Source organism: Leptonychotes weddellii, chromosome 1 (genome assembly GCF_054177405.1).
Source record: "Leptonychotes weddellii isolate Sample4059 chromosome 1, ASM5417740v2, whole genome shotgun sequence".
Lineage (NCBI taxonomy): Eukaryota > Metazoa > Chordata > Mammalia > Carnivora > Phocidae > Leptonychotes > Leptonychotes weddellii.
The window spans coordinates 151,568,509-151,592,170 of NC_138369.1; the positions used below are offsets into that span (position 1 = coordinate 151,568,509).

Consider the following 23,662-nt stretch of genomic DNA (forward strand, 5'->3'; position numbering starts at 1 on the left):
TATCCAAGATCTATAAAGAACTTCTCAAACTCAACACCCAAAAAACAAATAATCAAGTCAAAAAATGGGCAGAAAACATGAAAAGACACTTCTCTGAAGAAGATATACAAATGGCTAACAGACACATGAAAAAATGTTCATCATCATTAGCCATCAGGGAAATCCAAATCAAAACCACATTGAGATACCACCTTACACCAGTTAGAATGGCAAAAATGGACAGGGAAAGAAACAACAAATGTTGGAGAGGTTGTGGAGAAAGGGGAACCCTCTTACACTGTTGGTGGGAATGCAAGTTGATACAGCCACTTTGGAAAATAGTGTGGAGGTGCCTCAGAAAATTAAAAATAGAGCTACCTTACGACCCAGCAATTGCACTCCTGGGTATTTACCCCAAAGACACAGATGTAGTGAAAAGAAGGGCCTTATGCACCCCAGTGTTCATAGCAGCAGTGTCTGCAATAGCCAAAGTGTGGAAAGAGCCGAGATGCCCTTGAACAGATGAATGGATAAAGAAGATGTGGTCCATATATACAATGGAATATTACTCAGCCATCAGAAAGGATGAATACTTTTACATCAACATGGATGGGACTGGAGGAGATTATGGTAAGTGAAATAAGTCAAGTAGAGAAAGTCAGTTATCATATGGTTTCACTTATTTGTGGAACATAAGGAATAGCATGGAGGACATTAGGAGAAGGAAGGAAAAAATGAAGGGGAAATTGGTGGGAGAGATGGACCATGAGAGACTATGGACTCTGAGAAATAAACTGAGGGTGTTAGAGGGGAGCGGGGTGGGAGGATGGGTTATCCTGGTGATGGGTATTAAGGAGGGCAGGTACTGCCTGGAGCACTGGGTGTTATACAAAAACAATGAAGCATGGATCACTACATCAAAAGCTAATGATGTATGGTAACTAACATAACATAATAAAATTAAAAAATATATATTTATGCCCCTAGCCAGGGGGCAGCCTATTAGATAAACCAATTAACAAAAAAATGAAAGAAACACATTGATAATAATATAATAATAGTAGGGGTCTTTAACACCCACTCACTGCAATGGACAGATCATCGAAGCAGATCACAGCAGGGAAACAAGGGCTTTGAATGACACACTGACCAGATGAACCTCACAGGTATATTCAGAACATTCCATCCTAAAGCAACAGAATACACTTTATTCTCAAGTGCGCATGGAACATTCTCCAGAATAGATCACATAGTGGGTCACAAACCACAAACCACAAACCATAGTGGGTCTCAACCGGTACCAAAAGATTGGCATCATTTTCTGCATATTTTCAGACCGCAGTGCTTCGATATTTGAACTTAATCACAAGAGGAAATTTGGAAAGATCTCAAATACATGAAGGTTAAAGAGCATCCTACTAAAAATGAATGGGTCAACCAGGAAATTAAAGAAGAATTTAAAAATTCATGAAAATGAAAACACAACTGTTCAAACTCTTTGAGATGCACCAAAGATGGTCCTAAGAGGGAATTATATAGCAATACAAGCCTTTGTCAAGAAACAAGAAAGTTCTCAAATGCACAACCTAGCCTTACACCTAAAGGAGCTGGAGAAAGAACAGCAAATAAAGCCTATACCTAGCTGGAGAAGAGAATTAATAAAGATTAGAGCAGAAATCAATGAAATAGAAACCAAAAGAACAGTAGAATAAATCAACAAAACTAGGAGTGGGTTCTTTGAAAGAATTAATAAGATCGATAAGCCTCTAGCCAGATTTATCAAAAAGAATATAAAATCATGAATGAAAGAGAGATCACAACCAACACTGAAGAAATACAAACCATCATAAGAACATATTAGAAGCAACTATATGCCAACAAATTAGGCAATCTGGAAGAAATGAATTCATTCCTAGAAACATACAAACTATCAAAACTGAAACAGGAAGAAATAGGAAATCTTAACAGACTCATAACCAGCAAGGGAATTGAAGCAGTAATCAAAAACCTCCCAATCAATAAGAGTCCAGGGCCAGGAATTCAGGGAATTCTCCCAAACATTTGAAGAATGAGTACCTATTCTTCTCAAGCAGTTTCAAAAAATAGAAATGGAAGAAAAACTTCGAAACTCTTTCTATGAGGCCAGCATTACCTTGATCCTAAAACCAGACAAAGACCCTACCAAAAAGGAGAATTACAGACCAATATCCCTGATCAACATGGATGCAAAAATTCTCACCAAGACACTAGCCAATAGGATCCAACAGTATATCAAAAGGATTATTCACCACGACCCAGTGAGATTTATTCCTGGGCCGCAAGTGTTGTTCAACATCTGCAAATCAATCCATGTGATACACTACATAAGTAAAAGAAAAGACAAGAACCATATGATCCTCTCAAAAGATGCACAAAAAGCATCCTTGAAATTGAAATTTTTATTTAAGAATTGAAAAAATATGTAGACCCTAGAGACGTCCTAGACATCATATTACAACCACTGGTGAGAAGATCTATTGAGAGAAACTCCTAAGTTACTGCTGGTCTTACTTAGAGAAGCAAAACCAGTTACTCAGAGGTCCAGAGTCAGTAAGTCAGATATTTTTATCTAGTATAGTAATAAAGTAGACTGACATTTTCATTCTAAAATGTTAAAAACATTTACCACTGGACTTGAAAGATAAATTTTATAGGTGAGTGATCCAAATACCTGGTTTTAAAAAAAAAAAAAAAAAACAAATACCTGGTTTTGAATCTGTTCACCATTAGCCAGTTTCTAGGGAAAACACAACATTTGTAGGATGACTCTGGGAATAATGTTTAAGTTATTTTAGTTATAGAACAATGAGCTCAGAAGACCTATCTGTATTTGCATTGAAAGCTTCAAATCCTTCAAGGCAGCCTCTATTTGTTATGTGCCATAAATTGGTGGGAGCGGATGTACGTGTCTCAGTGTACACATGCAGCTGAGAAGTGATAGTCAATACTTCTTTTGTAGAACATGACATCATCACTTAAAAATTAATGTTAAACCTCTTTATTTCCGATTTTACCAGTCCAGAATCTTGTAGTGGTCATGCTTTTGTATGTTTGTGCTTTTTTAGTCAGAAAAATAGTAAATAGTTTAAAATTTCATATGAAATAAAATGAGCCAGTGTAAAAATTAATGAGCTTTCTAATTGGAATTCACAGACACTTGTTTATTCATTGCCTGCTGACCCCTTAGAATCTGAGAACCATCTGCTTACAACTTATGAACAGCTGAGCCTGGGAACTATTCCTATTTGACAGGATTGTTTTTGATGTATATTAAGTTATTTATTATTATTATGTTCAATTAGCCAACATATAGTACATCATTAGTTTTTGATGTAGAAAGGAAACAACAAAACTAAGAGGCAACCCATGGAATGGGAGAAGATATTTGCAAATGACATTACAGATAAAGGGCTGGTATCCATGATCTATAAAGAACTTCTCAAACTCAACACCCAAAAAACAAATAATCAAGTCAAAAAATGGGCAGAAGACATGAACAGACACTTCTCCAAAGAAGACATACAGATGGCTAACAGATGAAAAAATGTTCAGTATCACTAGCTATCAGGGAAATATAAATCAAAGCCACAATGAGATACCACCTTACACCAGTTAGAATGACTAAAATTAACAAGTCAGGAAACAACAGTTGTTGATGAGGATGCAGAGAAAGGGGGACCCTCTTACACTGTTGGTGGGAATGCAAGCGGGTACAGCCACTCCAGAAAACAGTATGGAGGTTCCTCAAGACGTTAAAAATAGAGCTACCGTATGACCCAGTAATTGCACTACTAGATATTTACCCCAAAGATACAGATGTAGTGAAAAGAAGGGGCACATGCACCCCAATATTCATAGAAGCAATGTCCACAATAGCCAAACTGTGTTAGGTTATTTTTAGAATTAACACCAGTAGTTTAAAAGTTTTCTGATTGCTACCTTCTTTAACAACATTTTTTTGCCAAATACTTTCCATTTTTAACATCTTACATTAGATTAAAATCAACTTGTAAATGAAACAGGGCAGAATATAGAACTACTTTCTAATAGAGTCCAGATTTCTGTAACTGGTTGTTTTGATTTTTTGTTTTGTTTTGTTGGTTTTTTTTTTTCATGGGATGCTTTTGGTTTTAAAAGTAGAGCATGAGTTACTTAAGATTGTTTGCTACCTTAATTATACAGTGATTTTATAGAAATCTTTTTGTTTTGCGTACTACATTTAGCTAGGTTTCTATTTTTAGTGTTTCTATTGTGTCCCTAATTTTTCTTGTTGTTATTGTCAAACATTTTAAACTCTTAAACTATTAAGTAAGATTTTATTAATGAAGTCTCAGCTTACATGCATATTTTTAGATTTGTTTTTATTTACACACAAATGAGTATGTATTATGTTTGTGTAATATACATACAGAAAAATATGGTTTTTGGTGTCAATTTGTAGAAGAAAGGTGCTGACCAATGAAGTATTAACAATTTTGCAGAAAAAGAGCACTGAAAAACAATCTGTTAAGAGAGTGTTAACCCAAAGAGGTGATTCAGTTTGTGGTTTAGAATTTATTGCAAGTGACAGATAACCTGAAGGGCTTTAACAATTTTAGTGTTTTGTATGTGTTTCAATTTTTAGTGAGTTAAGGATGTTGTGAGGGGACTGAGTTCGCATTTGTGTAGTGTTTTATGTTATCCAGTGACCTGTTCTTTCACTGCTGCTCTTACTAATGTATTCATTAGTGCCCTAGATACTGTGTAGGTCACAGAAGAATATTAATGTTTTATAATCTTTTAATATTCTTAATATCTTATATATTTTATATAAAATCTTAGATTTTAATGTCTTATACTGATTTTTAATATTCTTGTATTTGTTTTTTAATGTACATATACAGGAACTTAGGTATGAAGAGGGTTTGATTCATCATATGTACCTTATAGCCTGACTACATTGTTAGGCAACTGAGTCATGCCTGCATCATCCATAAGAAAGCATTGACTATTTTCATCTGAGATCCTACTGTAGACTCAACTTCCATAGATGGCATTGTAATATTTCTAAGAGAAACTTAAAACTTAATCTCTACTCTCAGTATGTAAAAGGAGAGAAGATATAAAATGCCTCTTACGGTAGCTGTCACTGAGTAAATGTTACTTAACTCTGAATCACAATAAATTATGTTCTATTACATATGTAAATTTCCTTCACTAAATGGCAGATGGTACAAATTAATACCAGGTTCCTATTATGGAAACAAGGAATTATGCCCAAGGTCACATGGTAATATTGGCTGGAGCAACAAAATGAATCTTGTCCTGCATCCTCTAGCACTTGAACAAAGTAGCTATCACACATTTTCAGTGCAAGGTTGCTGACAAAGTGTGAATTAGGAAGGCATGACTTCATATTCCTTCAGGCTCTGGGGAGTTTGTTAAAGAATATTAGAGTAAATAAAGGAGAAGAATATGCCTCGTCTTCATTTATTTTCTTCTTGGGTTAAATAAATATAGTAACTTATTGTACTTAATGCTTTCTTGAATTAGAGTAAATATAGGCACTCGGGCTTCCTCCTTTAGAAGTGAGTGGCTTCAACTGGATAAAAATTATATCCAGCAGCTAATATAGTCAGTGCTAACATTGCTGAGAGTTTTTTTAATTCATTCAGTAACACAAAACAGAGTATTGGGGGAAAATCAAAATCTATTTCAAAATTCTGTAGTCTCAGAAATAGCCAGTGCTATCAATCAAAAATATTTCTGAGATAGTAACCAATATGCTATTTTTTAATTGATTTGTGAACTTATAAAATATTTATCATACTTCTGTGATGTTATCGGTTAACATTAGATGTCATATTTAAATAAATATTTCATGGGGCAATTATAAAGTTTCCCAGCCTATGCAGTTATTATGTATTAGAAAAATGTTTACTTGTACTTAAATTAAAAAAAAACTTGTGCATAGGATACCAATTATGGCTGATAGTAATATTACTAAGTTGGGAGCTATCTTAGAATATCTGATGTTGGTGTTTTCATTAAGAAAACCTTGAAATCTTTCATCCTGTTGTTGACTATTGGTTTGCCTTTGTTTTTGTATTTTCTCATAGTCGTTGTCACAATTACGTTATTCTGCCTTCACAACCCCACCTGAAGCCTGCCTCATCTAGAAAGCTTTGTAGGGTCAAGGAAGGCAGCAGATATTAGGGAGGCTCTTAGAGAAATTATAATTACACTCACTTTGGGTTAGACTGTACTGCTAAGACTCGTGTAGAATCTACACTGTAGATGCCAATTCTCCTTCGTGCTGCACAGGGAAAAGAAAAGAACACCAGTCAGCTTCAGCAGAACCCCTGAGGGCATTCTGCATCCTACTGCTGCTACTCTCTATGGCCCAGAGCACCCCAATGAAGTACACTGTATGTTTAGTGTTTTGTGTAGTAATATATTTGTTATAAATACTCTTTTTTTATGTATAATATTTGATTAAGAAAATTTTTTAAATCCCATACAGACGCTCTTAGTTGAGAAGGGAGTAAATTATATACTGCCTTGCACTTTGAACATATCACTGATTTTCTGGCCTTACAGGACATCTTCCAGTGGGTCCACTGTGACAATTCACTTGACCATGAGTACTTTATCATTACTTACTATTATAATCACTGCCTAAGCACTTTACATAAAATAAGTTCATCTTTTAATTTGCTGTGGCCAGAAACCTTAGCATTGTCTTTGAGTCTCTCCAACTTTATATCCATTAGCCACTTCTCAGAGTCTGTATGTACATATATCCGCTTCTGACCACATCTCAACACCTCCGCTACTGCCACTCCATTCACGTCACCATCTACTCCTACCTCAGTTTTGGCAAGAGATTTTTTTTCTGACCTTTCTTTCTGTCCTTTCTCCCCTTCAACCTACTCTCAACCCAGTGGTGAGTATGATCCTATTAAAATGAAGGTCTCATCTCACTTTGTTCAATGTCCTTACCTCCAGGATCCTATAGGAGATGGCTTCTCATTCCTCGTCTGACTTCTCTTAATTGTCTTTCCCTTGTTTCCTGTGGCAGCAAACATGCTAAGTGTGCTTCCTCTGCCTATTCTGTGTTATCCCCACACATACCTCACTCCCTCACCTATTTTAGAGTTTTATTTACCTGCCACCTTCTCAGTAAGGTCTGTCCTGACCATGTTACTTAAAATCGCAAGCCCTTAACTTTTCCTACCTGTCTGTCTTTCCTTATTTTTTCTAATGTGTTTATCACCTGCTAACAATATGTCTGTTTCTTATTCATAGTGTTTTCTCTTATCCCTCACATGGGGTACACTTCCTATATGCAGAGATTTTTGTCTGAGTGTTCTTTGCTTTATCTCTAGTACCTAGAACAACACCTGGTCATAATACATACTAAGTATTTGTTGAGTGAATGAATGAACAAATGAATAAACAAGCAAACTGCCAATCCCAGCCCTTTTTCTAGGCTTTATTTTTCCCTCAATGCACATGTGCTCTCTATAAAGGAAGGGTGTTACTACTTTTATGATAGCTTCTTTTTCTTCATTTTTAAAGTTTTTATTACAGTTTTATTATACCGTACATTTCACCTACTCAAAATATACAGTTCATTGATTGTCAGTATGTTCGCAGTTGTGCAGTCATCACCGTAGTCAATTTTAGAACATTTTCATCACCCCAAAAGAAGCTCCGTAGTCACTAGTGGTCATTCCGCATTCCCTACCCCTTAAATCTCTCCCTCTCCAGTCCTAGGTAACCACTAATCTACTTTATTCTCTATAGATTTACCTATTTTGGATATTACATATAAATGGAGTCATACAATGTGTGGTCTTTCGTGGCTGGCTTCTTTTTACTTAGCATGTTTTCAGAGGTCATGTTGTAGCATGTATGAGTACTTCATTCTTTTTTGTGGCTGAGTAATATTCCATTGTATGGATATACCACACTGATCCATTCATTAGTTGATAAACATTTGTGTACAGGTGTTTGTATGGATATATATTTTCATTTTTCTTGGGTATATTCTAGTAGTGGAATTGCTAGGTCATATGGTATCTATGTGTTTACCCTTTTTAAATTAATTAATTAATTAATTATTTTTAAAGATTTTTATTTGAGAGAGAGTAGAGCAAGAGACAGAGATTGAAAGCATGAGTGGGAGTGAGGGGCAGAGGAAGAGGGAGAAGCAGACTCTCTGCTGAGCAGGGAGTCCAACATGGAGCTCGATCCCAGGACCCTGAGATCATGACTTAAGCTGAAGGCAGACACTTTGACTGAGCCACCCAGGCACCCTTACCCTTTTTTAAGAAACTACTAAACTGTTTTCTAAAGCAGCTACACCATTTAAAAATCCCTCAAAAAGTGCATGTGGGTTCCAATTTCTTTTCTCCACGTCCTTTTGATTCTGGACATCCCAGTGCGTATAACGTGTTATCTCATTGTGACTTTGATTTGCATTTCCCTGATACTTAGTTATGTTGAGAATCTTTTCATGTGCTTATTGGCCATTTGTATATCTCCTTTGGAGTAGTCTATTCAGATCCTTTGCTCATTTTTAAGTTGGGTTGTCTTTTTAAAATCAAGTTGGAATAATTCTTTTTTGGGTACTAGATCCTTATCAGATTATATGACTTGCAAATATTTTCTCCCATTGTGCAGATTATCTTTCTCTTTCATGATAGCATTCTTTGAAGCACAAAAGTTTTTAATTTTGATGAAATTCAATTTATGTATTTTTATGTGGCTACTTATGTTTTTTTGGTATCATAGCTAAGAAAACTGCTTAATCTAAGGTCTAGATTTACACCTACAGTTTCTTCTAAGAGTGTTACAGTTTTGGCTCTTAAATTTAGATCCCCTTTACTTTTTGTATGGGATCACAGGTAGGGGTCCAGTTTTATTCTTTTGCATGTGGATATCCTCTTGTCCCAGCACCATTTGTTAAAAAGACTTATTCTTCCTTCCCACTGAATTGTTTTGGCATCCTTATCAAAATCAGTTGGCTTTAAATTTAGAATTTATTTCTGGACTCTCACTTCTGTTCCATTTGTTTTAACTTTTTATACATTGCTATCAGAAGGCTCTGAGGCAGATGGTTTCTTTTGAGCTGTATTCATCCTGCCTAAGCTGTGTTATTAGCTGGGAGCCTTGTAGTAATAATGGTTTTCTGGAAGGCTGTTTACTTGGGAAAAGCTTTCAGGAAGGACACGTTTTAAAGCATCTTAATTGCAGGCTTGAGGTTTTCCTTGCCTCTGTGGAGTTATAAAGCTCAGTATTTGTAATCATGATTTTCTGTCTTTAGTCTTCTTGGCTTTCCTCATAGCTCTCCATTTTGAATTCCTATTTTCCTCCTAGGGACCTCTTTTGAGCCCCCATGGAATTTGAAAGCAGTGGTCAAGTGAGTTGCATACATTTGCATGGACTTAGAATAAAACCCTGTCCTGATCAAGTATATCTGTAGTTGACCAGCATTCCAGCATGTGGCCTGAAAATAATGGGGCCAGCTGGCAGTCGTCTTGTGGTTTTGAGGCCACGTTGGACCACACAGGTACCTTTGCATCCCAGGCTATTAGATTGCCAGGAATAACCAGGGTATAGGTAATTTAGTGTGTCTGCTTTTCTCAGTCATTCAGCCAGGTAGTCGTGAACCCCTATCCCGGCATGTATTCTCTTAAACTCCTAAAACACAGATTTAATCATCATTCAAGGGCCTGTGGTGTATTAATCCATTAATCATGTAATTGCTCTCAAAATAACACTTTCCTGTTGGTCTAACAGTTGTGCTGAGTTCTTCCAAGATACATTTCATTTGGGTGATAATCATGTAATTTCTTCAGAATTATAGAATAATCCATTCATTATCTATGCTTGCTGTGGTGGCCATTAATTTAATGAATATTTGCAGGGTGCCTGGGTGACTCAGTCGGTTAAGCATCTGCCTTCGGCTCAGGTCATGATCCCAGGGTCCTGGGATCGAGTCCTGCATCGGGCTCCTTGCTCAGCAGGGAGCCTGTTTCTCCTTCCGCCTGCCATTCCACCTGCTTGTGCTCTCTCTCTCTTTCTGACCAAAAGAAAAAAAAAATTAACGACTATCTGCATGCCATCAGTGTGCTAGGATCCTGTGGGGTATTATCTCCTCAGTGTATTGTCACCCTTAGCACACTTGTTCGGCCAGGCATTTATATGTGAAATCACTTACCTTTGGGATTGCCTTATTAGGGCCTTATAGGTTTACCTCCATACAAGTTAGTCCATGATTGTACTTAGCCAAACATGCTAACAGTCACAAACTGTTATTCATCCATTTATTCAATAAATGTTGAATGAAAGCCTCCTGTTATGCCAAATGCTGTGATTGCTGCTGACCAAACAAAGGTGAGGACTGACAGCCTTCTCTGTCCATAGACCAGGCATCATAAAATGATGTTGCTTAGAATCCTACAACTGCATTAGTGGATTTTTCTTACATAACACTTCGTACTTTGAGAACACATAATAGTCACCTACTCATTAAAACAACCAAAAAAATCTTAGGTGCCTACTATGTGCGAAAGGTGTTTGACTTGTGAAGATGAGGAACAGCTTCTGTGGGGAAGCGACAGTTAAGCCAGCAAGGCTAAGGGACAGTGGAAAATCATTCCATAATCGAGAGGGCAGCATGTGCCAGAGGGACCAAAGGCGGCTAGTATGGCAGGAAACCAGCACAGGTACAAAACAAGACTTAGACAGCACCAGGCCGCCACTTTTACCCAGCTTACGAACTAAGTCTTAATGAAACGGGTTAGCTCTTATTCAGATTTGATTTCTAGATAGAAATGTTGAGTTTTAGAGTTCCTTCTTATTTAGATCATTGTTTCTTCAACTTTACTGTGCTTAAGAATTAACTAAAGGACTTGTTAAAGCAGATTTTTGGGTCTCCACTCCCAGAGATTCTGTAAGTCTGGATGGTGTTCAAGAATTTGAATTTCTATTAAGTTTGCAGAAGTTACTGGTGCTGCTGGTCCTGGCCTTCCCATTTTTACTTAGAAATATATTCCTAGATTTTCAGTATCCTTTCAGTTCCTTAGAGTAACAAAATTAATTCATCTGTCTTGTCATTGTTTTCCTTGTGTATAACTAGTAAAGGATCATTTTTTAGTTATATAATTATTTTTCTTTTTTCAGGAGCTGTATTTTATAGAAGTTATTTTAAGTCTATATATTTATACTTACCTGTGTACCTTATGTATGTGTGTATATATGTATATATGTACACACAGGACTCTATGAGGTGATGTGGTAACAAACCGTATTGGAGAGGCATAGCCCCAGAAATCAAGATACTTAAAATCAAAAAGAAATCGTGACTAACAAAAACTTGTAAGAAGTTACTAGTCCTACCTTGACAGCTGTTGAGATTTAAAATTTAGAACAGTATCATTTGGGATTTGGAGAGAGTTGGTGTTTCAGTAAGAGTAAGCCTACGTATTATTGAATCCATTTTTTATTTTTGTTTTTCTAGATCTAATTACTTGTTTAGACACTGCATCCAGTTTTTTGGAACCTGAGTTCAGGTATGACGATATTTGTGACTTTTTTTCCCCTTAAATGTTACTCTTCAGTACTCCATCATTATTCTTATACACTTAGGTTTAATGTACATTAATATATGTGTCACAGGTGTGACAGATAATCATTGTTGTAAGACGTCAATAAATTAGAGCTTATTTAAAGCCATTGAGTTACCATATTTAAATTTTGCTTTAATTGTAGCATTTGGATCTTCTCTATAATGAAAGTATAATTTCAGTATACTTCAAAAGTAGAACTAGTTGCTTTTCAAAATCTGGCAAAACTGCTAATGAAGTTAGAGGAGCTAACTTTTTTTTTCCTCAAAAAAGGGAAGAGAACGATTTAGGCTATGACAGAATTCTTCAGTGTTCTTGCCCAAGCAGCATTTTTACTACTGTTTGCCTGCTTTATGTCCTTGTCTCTTGTCTGGACTGGGATTCCCTTCTATTTGATTTTCCATTTCTAACCTTTGCTGGCTTTTATTCTGCCACTCACATTGCTGCCAAGTTTCATTCTAAAATAAATGCCTGATCATTCCCCTACTTTAAAATCTTCAGGAGCTCCTTATTATTAAGACAAAATGCCATCCAGATTTCTTAGCCTAGGTTTCAGGATCCTTCCCAGGTAGTCCTTGGATCATTTTTCCAGTCTCATCTTATGTACTTATGGATTTTTTTTTTTAAGATTTATTTATGTATTTATTTTAGAGAGAGAGGGAGAGAGTGAGCCTAAGGGGGGGGAAGGGTCAGAGGGAGAAGCAGACTCCCCACTGAGCAGGGAGCCCGATGCTGGACTCGATCCCGGGACTCCAGGATCATGACCTGAGCCGAAGGCAGACGCTTAACCTACTGAGCCACCCAGGTGCCCCTGTACTTATGGATTCTTGACACTGCTCTGAGCTCTCAGAACTTTTACCCGGAATTGCTTTACTCCTCTCTGCTTGGCAGCTTTATTCTCATCTTCTAAGACTGGTCTCACTCACCTCCCCCCAACTTGCTACCGTTCCTCAAAGAGCAACCTTTATTTTGTCTTCAAGTATAGTTCTCTGTCTGTGGGATGGGTGTGCTCGTCAGCACTTACAGAGGATCCCGGTGAGCCGAGGTGTCTCAGCCCTGCCACCGGGTCTTGGAGCCTCTGCTCTCAGCTCCAGCATCCCCACCCCCAGGCAAGCTGCCGTTTGCTCTTGCCTGGGCCGCTGCGCCGCCAGCCCACTGAGGTCTCAGCTTCTCCTCAGGGTTCCTTCCAGTCTCTTTCTTCTCGGGAGCCCGAATAATCTTTTTCAGAAATGTGTGTGTAAGCCTTAAAATCCTTTATTGACTTCCCATTTTTACTTAGAAATATATTCCAGACTCTTCGCCCTAGCTCACAAGGCTTCTGCACGATCTGACTCCTGCCCACCTCTTCAACCATCTCTCAAACTACTGTTACCTTTTAGTTTTACAGTATCACTGTACTCTGCCTGCACTGGTCATCCCAGTTGAAGACACACACAGGCCACCTCACCTCATGGGCACACTGTTCTGTCCATTAGGCTGCATTTCCCTCCCTTCACTGAGGCTTTGCTTCCTCAGAGCCCCATTTCCTGACTTTGGCAGTGCAGAGCCCTGTGTAAAAGCATCGACTCTGGAGCCCATATGCCACTTACCAGTTATGGGACCTGGGCACACTGTTTCTCAGTTTCCTCATCTGTAAAATGAAGATAATACTAATACCTACCATTAGGGTTCTTGTGTGGGTTCCTGAGGTACTCAGAAGGCTGCCTGGCACAAAGTAAATTTGCTGAATGTTTGTGTTACTTTTATTAAGCTTGCTTCCTCTGGGTTATTTCATGGAGTGTCTTTTCTTCGTAGAATCATAATCTGATTAATGACTCATTGAAGTATTAGTTTAATGTCTTCCCCCTGACCTCTGGAGCGTAAACCCAGGGAAGACTGGGCCATATTTATTTGGTTGATGTTTGTAAACCCAATACCTAGCACAGCCCAGCACTCAACAGAAAACATACTAGACATTTGGGTAAATGTGTTGAGTGGGTGGGTGGGTGAGTGAGTGAATACATGACTGAATGCCAAACATTTTTAAGTCACATGTGATAAGAAGTGGGTTGGTGAAATAAATTGTGGTTTATCCACAAAATAGAATAGCAGGTAGCTGTTAAATATGAATAGGTCTTATAGTAAAAATATGTCTGCCATTCATTATGAAGTAAAATAAAGCAGTATGTAGACTATGACACAGTATTTTAAATATGTGGGTGAAGATGTTTTATATGGATGGATGGAATAAAGTGTGAAAGGGCTTTTTAGAAGTAGTGCTTCTCAGGGTAGTGAGATTATAGTATTTGAATGAACTGAGAAATGAATATGTGATTTTTTGTTGTTGTTCTTTTCCCCCAGTAAGTACAGAACTATTTTATACCCTTTACCTTGTTTTTATTTCACAGTAAGTACTGCCCAGCTGGTTGTCTGCTTCCTTTTGCTGAGATATCTGGAACAGTCCCTCATGGATATAGAGATGTAAGTCTAAGCAACGTAGACTTATGTTCAAGCTGTGATAGAACTTTTCATTTTTTTAACTCCAGAATATGTTGATGTACCTTGTGTGTATCTTTCGTCTCGATTTATTTTCTAGGAAGTATTTCTTTTTATCATGGATGTGATGTTTTATTCTTCTTCTTGTGCTACAAGTCTGTACTCTGTTACCACATCGGTAATCCTGTGTTTACTGAGAAAACTGCCCCAGTCAACTCATTTCTTGAGGAAGCCTAAGTGTCTTGTTCATAAATTATCAAAAGAAAATTAAATACTAATCTTTTGTTTTTCCTTTCCTCAAGTCCTCGCCCTTGTGCATGGCTGGTGTGCACGCAGGAGTAGTGTCAAACGTTTTGGGTGGCCAGATCAGTGTTGTAATTAGTAAAGGTATCCCATACTATGAGAGTTCTTTGGCCAACAACGTCACGTCTGTGGTGTAAGTATATATGTTATTGGTCATATAAGGAAGGGTGTGGGGCAGGGGTGGGACAGCAGCTAGTTAGACCTCAGCAACATCACTGTTAACGGCGTTCAAGAAATAACATTTGTGTGATTAGCCCTCCCATTTTTGTGTGCTCCTTGTCCGCATGTACTGAAGAGGACAGGCAGGGTCGCACCGGGAGTCATTTAGAAGGATGATTTGTTCTTTTCTGAATGTTGAAAATGTCTAGAGTAAAGGTCTAAAAGTCTGTGGCCAAATTTTTACTGCATTTTAAAGATTAGAAGGCATAACTGCTCTGTTTCTTACAGCCAGTGTGACCTAGGATGGATTGAGGATAACTGAAATACTCTTGAATATAAATTAAATTTTGACGTAAATCAGAGGTAGTCGTATTATGAATCCTCCTCTCCTCCAAAGAGAATATTTGAAGAGTGTATTTTTCTAGTCACTACAGTGATCTGTTTTATGAAACATAGACTAGGCATCAAAAGCAGGAAAAGTTGAAACATTAAATAGAAATGTAATACTTGGAATCTGTTTTAGTAAATCTTGCCTGTCACATGGGCTCAGTCCTCTAGACAATACTAAGCCTAACTGAAACCAGCTTCTCTTCAGAGGTTCTAGGCCAGTTTTCATTCAGAAGAGGAGAGCATGATCCATATCCATGACTGTGATAAAACAGGAGTCACCGAACTTTTCCTCTAAAGGACCAGCTAGCAAATATATTAGGCTTTACGGGCCACCCGTCCCTGTCACTTATTCTTTCTTGGTTTATATAAGACTCTTTAAACGTGTAGAAACCATTCTGCGCTCACTGGCCATACAAAACAGGCCATCCATGAGCGAGCTATCATTTGCCCATTCCTGGTATAGAGTTAGCAACCTTTCCTTCTCTTGGTTTCTTCTAGATGATTTTATGCAGACCTTATCATTCCTTTCCCCTCTTCTGCCTTTAGAAATAATTTTTTTTGTCAGTTCTTTCTTTCATACTTTAAGAAAAAAAGAAGGACAGGTTGCATCCACTTGTAATAATGCTTTGAATGTTTTGTGCTGAAGCAGGAGCAGACACTGATGATTTTATCCCCCCCAGGTTTTTTAGAGTCCTTGGTAAACTGGTCATGTGTCCCATGGCTCCATTCTCCCCAACTGCATTTACTTGCCTGTTACTTTGAAATCCAGATGCGTGTGGCATTGTAACACTGAAACTTGTTCTTAGCTGTTTATATCCTATAACAGATGCAGTCTCTCCTGTTTGTAGCCAGCTTTTTTTCCCTTTACCCCCAGGAAACTTAAGCCTCATTCTCTGGGAATTACAGTGTACTTGCAACAAAAGCAAATGATGCAGAGGAGTTTGAGGAATGAAAGATAAATAAGTACATATTAAAGGTTATGTGGGCATACTTGCACATTTCATGTATGAAACAGGCACTAGATACTTGTAGAAAATTGTTTCTGCTGATTTCAGAAGTTGTTCTGCTTTGAAATGAGACTTTTTTTGGCTAAGAACAGCATCAGTTGTCAAATATGTGGCCATAGAATATCCTTAGTTCTTTATACAGTAAAACAAAAACAGAAGAAAAAGTTTTACTAAGACAAATATGGGGAAGTCAATATATGAGTGTCACCAAGAACAACTTTTCTGTCTTTCAGGGGACACTTATCTACAAGTCTTTTTACATTTAAGACAAGTGGTAAGCCTCTCATGGACTTTATAACTTATTATAATTTGTGTAATAGTTAATATTTTATAAACTATCATGCAATATGCCAATTGCTGTTTTGTTTTGTTTTTGCACATTCCTATATGTCACGATAATATAATGGGTGGAATAAACTGGAGGTTTTATATTAATAGGGAAATGATCATGTAAGCAAGGAAAGTTACTTAGGAAAGTTGATTTTTTAATATGTCTGAAGGAGTAATTAATTCAACAGAAAATACTTATTGAGTGCCTTTGATTTGTCAGGCACAGTCCTGGTGCTAGTGAAACAAAAGTGAGCGGAAAGAAACAAAATCCTCCTTTCTTGGAGCTTAAATACTGGTATTGAGAAATTGACAGTAAACAGTGGATAAATAAATTACTACATATGATATACTCTTTATAATATTATAGAAGGTGTAGAAAAATAAGGAAAGAGGATAGGCAATGCAGGAGGGACTGGTCTGGAGTTTTAAGTGGGGTCACGGTAGGGCCTCATGGAGAATGTAACATCTGAGCAAACACCTAATGGCAATAGGGAGTGAGTCATTCACTGGTCTGGAGATAGTGTCCCAGGGAGAGGATAATGTATTGCCATTAAATTGATGGTTATTGCTTGTGAATAAATATGTATGTACATTGCCTGATGAGACACAAAGACATGGACCCAAGAAACATTTGCCTACTTTTGAAATTCCTCTATTACAGTATATTACTAGCATAGTGTATGTTAATTGCATGTACAATAGAAAGTTTCCATTGAGCAAATAATACAGATTGTGAATTTTTATCTGGAAACCAAATTACTGTCTTTTTTCTTTCAGGTTGTTATGGAACACTGGGGATGGAATCTGGCGTGATTGCTGATCCTCAGATAACAGCATCATCTGTGCTGGAGTGGACTGACCACACAGGCCAAGAGAACAGCTGGAAACCCGAAAAGGCCAGGCTGAAGAGACCTGGACCTCCTTGGGCTGCTTTTGCCACTGATGAGTATCAGTGGTTACAAATAGATCTGAATAAAGAAAAGAAGATAACAGGTTAAGAGACATAATTTTCTAGAATGATTTATAGTTCTGATTTTGTTTGGAAACCTGATGACATCTAAGATTTTCATAGAAAATTAGGTCACCGCAGATTTAATTGTATGGTTTTAAGTTCTCTTTACTGGTGTTAAATATTCCTGAAGGTGGCTTTATAAAACATGGCCGAGGAAAGAAGTTGGTATTTGATTTTTATTAGCTTTTCTTTTTCATTGTAATAAGATTCTTAAAGGTAGTGTTTCAATTAAGTGATCTTGACATTTGAAATAACCATCTCTTAGAGTCATTAAAAGAAATTTATATTCAAGGAGTTCATTTTAAGTGCTATAAATAATATTCTTCATGTGCTGAATACAAATTTATTTGGAGCAGTTTATCAAATGGTCAGAATAATTTATTAGAATTGGGTTAGGTAATTTTTTTAAAGATTTATTTTGATATGGTACTGGAAAAAATAATTGTTTTAATCCATTCATTCCCAGGGAGTCATTGTTACTTGGTAGGTGAGATATATTTTACAGTGATATGAACACAAGCTGTCAAAATAGAATAGTCCTTTCCTTATGTGCACCCATAATTTTTGGCACTTTTTTTTTTTTTAAAGATTTTATTTTTTGAGAGAGAGAATGAACAGTGGGAAGGGACGGGGTGGGGGGGAGAGAGAGAGAGAGAAGCAGGCTCCCCGCTGAGCAGGGAGCCCAGTGCGGGACTCGATCCCAGGACCCTGGGATCATGACCTGAGCCGAAGGCAGACGCTTAACTGACTGAGCCATCCAGGTGCCCTAATTCTTGCATCTTTACAAGGGAACAAAACCAAGGATTTAGTTGCTGTTATAATGAAACCTTGCACTTAGAGATGGTAACATGCTTTTGGCAAAAATGTTTTAACAGTGTACTTTAGGTGTTTGTGCTTCAATGCTGAACAGACTTTAAGGATCAGACCATGTGCACTAATGAAGGCAACTTTCCATTCCCCAGGCATTGTAACCACTGGCTCCACCATGGTGGAACACAATTACTATGTGTCAGCTTACAAAATTCTATACAGTGATGATGGACAGAGATGGACTGTCTACAGAGAACCTGGTGTGGAGCAGGATAAGGTAAAATGATTGCCAGGGTATTTTAAAAAATGGGCCTTTGCCAAGAATCACAGAAGCTCTCCTGTGTGATGTTCAAGTTAGCTATCATTTGGTCTTTGTGCTCTTCTGGTTATTTTAGGCTGTGTTGGTTATTAGCCTTACTCTTCTAACTATAGTTAGGAAATTCTCAGTGGTTCTAGGTCCCTTTTGATGATTGTTAACATTTTTAACTCAATTGTTTAGGTACTTTATTAAAATATTCTAAAAAGGAGGGGTACCTTGCTGGCTCAGCCGGTATAGCATGGGACTCTTGATCATGAGTAATGATCAGGGTCATGAGTTCAAACCCCACGTTGAGTGTAGAGTCTACATGAATGAATGAATGAATGAATGAATGAATGAATGACTAATTTTCAGTAAGTGGTGATAACTTACTAAAAAAAAAAATTCTAGAAAGGAACTTGTAATTTCTTGTCTTAAGTTTTTCTTGTTAATCCACAGAATGATGGAGAGCCTAATTTGTTCCCAGATTTCTTCTATGTAGACAAGGGGGACAAAAGACAAAAGCTAAAGGCAAAAGTGCATTATAGTGTTGGATATAGACTTGAAAGGTCATTTCAAGATCACCTTACCAAATTTTGTCTTAGAAAACTTCTGTTTTTTCCTACCTGAAGAATTTCCTTAACTTCTGTGTTAATTATCAAATTGTTGTTTTAGTTAGGAGACAGTGATAATGCAGGGATGCTCCAGAGCAGATGATAAGGGGTGGGGAGTAGGGAGAAGTGGCTGTCCTCTAGATACCACTTTCACCCAGGCTCCTGGCCCATGATCCACCGCAAGACCTTGTAACTGGGGGAGTCCTTGTCCTCGAGGAAAGTAGATTTCTTCTTATCTAGAATTGAAATTATAAGCACAAATTTTTTTAATGAAACTTCCCTGAGTTTTGTTTCAATTATATGATACTATCTGTTCTCTATCATATATACGATTTGCTAATATATCTTCAATTACCACTTTTCTTATCTCTCTATTCAGAAAACTCCAGGGGCTCCTTATAATCTGTCATATGGATCTAAACTCTTCCGTTGTTATTCAAGGCCTTCTTCCCTCTCTTCTGCCTGATATCACATGACCTTCATCTGTGGTGAGGCTCTACCCATTGAAGTAAATAACAGTATTGTCTTTATACCTATCTTCCTTCTGCTTAATAACCCCAAACTTGGCTGCTTTTTACTCTGGGCACATCCATACTTATTTATAGAATATTTATTATACTTGTGGAATATAGTTAATTTTTTAAAATTATAAGAATTATTCATGCTTATATTATAAAAACATCTAGCACCATTGAATTATGTTTCTGAAAAAGACTCTCTTTTGCTGCATTTTTTGAAAGATAATTTCATAAGGTATAGAATTCTAGGTTGATGTTTTTCCCTCCACACTTTAAATCTGCTGTTCCACTGTTTTCTGGTTTGCATTTTTCCAGTGAGAATTCTATCTTTCATACCTTTGTTCTTCAGTATGTAATGTGTCTTTTTATTCCTTAGCTGTTGTTAAGATTTTCTTTTTATCATCTGTTTTAAGCAATTTGATTATGATGTGCTTTTGTGTAGTTGTCTTCATGTTTCTTCTGCTTGGGTTTCTTTGAGCTTCTTGGATCTGTTGGTTATAATTTGCTTCAAATTTGGAAAATTGTAGGCCATGTTTTCTCAAATTTGTTGCCTCCCTAATTCTAATTACATGAATATTATGACTCTTAAAAGATGTCTCGCAGTTTACTGATGCCCTGTTCATTTTTTTTTTTTTTTTTTTTAAATCTCTCTCTATGTTCTAGTTTGGAAAATTTTATTGTTTTGCCTTCAAGTTCACTAATCTGTTCTGTAACATCTAATCTATTAATCCTATCCAGTGTACTTTTATCTTCAGTGTTGTACTTTTACTTCTAGATTTTCAGTTTTGGGCTTTTAAAATTTTTTCCAAGTTTCTACTGAGCATGTTTACGCTTTTTTCTGCCCCTAAAACATATGGAATATATAGTACCTCTTTTGATGCCCTTATCTGCTGATTCTGTCTACTTATGTGTGACATGTGGGTCTTTTCATGTTGATGGATAATATGGGTCATATTTTACATACCTGGTAATTTTTTATTGGTTGCCAAACATTATGAACTTTTACATTGTTTGGTGCTAGGTTTTCTATTATTATTTATCTGATTTTGAGCTTTATTCTGGGACATGGGTTACCTGGAATAATTGGAATTGTTTGATCTTTTTAAGGTCTGCATTTTAGCTTTCTTAGGCAGGACGTGAGCAGCTTTTAGTTCTAATTTTTTTTCTGTTAGTACTGTTCCACGTACTCAACCCAAAGTCTCATGTATTATGAGTTTTCTCCACGATATCTGTCGGTAATGTGAACTGTTCCCAACCCTACCTAGCTCTGAGAATTGTTCTGCTGGCTCCTTTCCAGCAGTTCTTTTCCCATCCACAGATGGTTTCTTTACATGCAACTGAAGATTTAAGGGGAAACCCCCCTACAGATCCGAGAAGTCTCTTTTTCTCTCTCTGTGCAGCTATCTTCTCTCCTATACTCTATCTTACAAATTCTAGCTATCTTGGCCTCTCCATCTCTGAGCTCAGTGTCCTCATTTTGGTGAGACCACCAAGGCTCTCTCCGGACAATATTGGGAAAATAGAAAGGCTCACCTCATGTGTTTCTCTTCTCTCGGGGATTAAAGCCCTATGCTGCCTATTGTCCAGTGTTGAAAAACCCTTGTTTCATATATCTGATTTTCAGATGTTTAAGGCAAAGAGTAAACTTAGTCCCTATTAGTCTGTCCTGGATAGAAGTGGAAGTCCTTACACTGAATTATACAGAATACCAGTCTCTTGCCTCACATTAGCCCATCTGCTCCCTTATCTGCCTCCAACTCAAGAGTAATTGGTGTATTCATTTTCACACCCTTTCTAAGCATGCACACGTGCATAAGCACATAGACTGAGACAGCTTTTGGGTTTGTTTTCAGAAGATAGGAATGAATATACAACTTGCTTCATAATATATTGCTTTTTAATAGCGTGCCATATCTGTGTGTGGTAATATCTGTAAAATTTAAGTTCCTTGAGAGTGGGAACTTGGACTTCCATTTCCATCTTTATCCTCATGACTCCTTGCAGACCTTGCTACACACAGGGGCTTATAATAAATGCTCATAGATTATAGCAGATCTTTTTTACTTAGTTTATATAAAATCCTTTTCCTTTAAGGTTTTTTATAAAAATGAAACTGTGGTGTGGAATAAGACCTCAGGGATAGTTTTCATGTCCTAAAGTGATTATTATTCCTGTAACACTAATGTAATAGACTGCAAATATTTGCCTTCATTTTATTTCAGAGTAATAGCTGAGGAAATAATGGGAGTTTACTAGTTTGGAAATTATTATAACTTCAAAACAAACCTTGTAGAAAATGAAGGCTATTAACACGTCTTAGAAGTTTACAATCTAATGCTTTGTGAATCAGCCAAAAGAAAATAGCTACATTTGGACATGACTTAATGGAAGAGTTAAACATTTACTTGCTCTCACATTAACTGATAAAATACAAACCAAACTTTGATTTTAGGCAGGTATCTATTTATCAGTAGCCTTTAGAAACTAACCAGTGATTTGGCCTAAAGGAACAAGGAGGACTTTTCGCTTAATGGAGCCCTAGAGTTCAGTCAGGAGACTCGGACTCAAGTCACTGCTCGGTCATTGACTGGTTATGCAGTCCGTTTACATTCTGGAGCTGCACTTTTCTGGGTTCTGCCTACTTCATGGGGTTGTCATGGAGAACAGCTGAGTTACTTATATGAAAATGCTTTTGTAAATAAGAGCTCTTGCAGTGTTACATACTATCATTATTTGCTTGAAATGGTTGAGGGGATGAAGTAGTCACTTGAAATCGTATTCGTATAATACATATATATAATGCATCCGTTGCTGTTTACTTAGGATCATTAAAATTAGGCAGGCAACAGTGTTTCAGAATCACGTGTGTAGTTTAGATAGCAGCAGAGAATGAAAATGGATAATACAGGAACTGTCTTTATGTAGTTTCTCCAGTAGGTGGAGGTATATTGCTGTTATGCATTCCTTAGTGTATGTTCACTTTCTCTTTTCTGAGAGAAAAAGTATGAGAAGTACACAGTAAAGCATTTCCTCTAAGACCTTGTATGTTCAATTATGCTTTACTTTGAAAATTAATATTTTTAAATAGCTGGTAGTGCCGCAGGACTAGAATTACTCATTTACTACAAGAATTACACTGTCTCACTGCAGCTGAAACATTCTTCTCAAATTGCCAAATTAGCATTTTTGGTATGTTTCAATCATTTTAAAATCATTTTTGTATTCAGTACTCTTAGTTTTTGATGAAGAATGTGCAGCTGCTTAATAGTCCAAATTATGATTAATTTACTTTCTGAGAAATTAATTCTTACGGTCATACTTTACAGATCTCATTTAAGGCCCAAAGCAAAAACCAAAAATATGTTTCAGTGGAACAGTTTAGCCCTGACCTCTGTTGACATAAAGTACCAATTTTTTGTTTTTTAAAGATATTTCAAGGAAACAAAGATTATCACCAGGATGTGCGTAATAACTTTTTGCCACCAATTATTGCACGTTTTATTAGAGTGAATCCTACGCAATGGCAGCAGAAAATTGCCATGAAAATGGAACTGCTTGGATGTCAGTTTATTCCTAAAGGTAAAGCAACAGTATGTAATTTAATTTAAAATGGCTTTGCTATTCTCAGAGAAAATAAGTAGTGATAATATGAGTGTTCGGCTTTTAACTACAATATCTTCTTAAAGAGGATTTTTAAAAGAAATAGTTATCCTATTAAAAAGCCAGTTACCAGAGTGTTTTCCAAGGTTACAAGTGGAAGAAGAGAGCATCGTCAATGAGATAATGAGATGAGATTGCTTTTCAGATCTAGTCTCAATCTTAATTTTTAATCAGGTCCCATGAAGCATAATATTGTACCATTAACACCGATGATTATAACAGTAACCCTAGTCTAAGTGCCTTTTCCTTTGAAAAAATTAAAAGTGGAAGTAACTTCCCTCAGTATTCTAGAATATTTTAATACTTTATTTACTGTTTTATCTCCAGAACCTTCCACAATGCCCCCACATAGTGGGCCCTCCACAAACAGTTATTAAATGATTGAATGAGTAGTATGTCAAGCTGTGATGATACTTCTTAGCTTTAGAGTTTAATGTCCTCCACCTCCTCCGT

At 36.9% G+C, this 23,662-nt stretch overlaps 1 protein-coding gene across 3 annotated transcripts in view; it reads left to right on the forward strand.

The window, feature by feature from the left end:
• Nucleotides 1–23,662, forward strand: part of DCBLD2 (discoidin, CUB and LCCL domain containing 2) — an 89,817-nt gene that overhangs the window by 55,346 nt on the left and 10,809 nt on the right. For all 3 annotated transcript variants that reach the window (XM_081798055.1, XM_006732673.3, XM_081798059.1), the window contains 7 exons: nt 11,528–11,579; nt 14,021–14,093; nt 14,411–14,544; nt 16,201–16,241; nt 17,075–17,290; nt 18,272–18,396; nt 22,978–23,128. In XM_081798055.1, the coding sequence (XP_081654181.1) occupies nt 11,528–11,579; nt 14,021–14,093; nt 14,411–14,544; nt 16,201–16,241; nt 17,075–17,290; nt 18,272–18,396; nt 22,978–23,128 (792 nt within the window). The remainder of the gene's footprint in view (nt 1–11,527; nt 11,580–14,020; nt 14,094–14,410; nt 14,545–16,200; nt 16,242–17,074; nt 17,291–18,271; nt 18,397–22,977; nt 23,129–23,662) is intronic.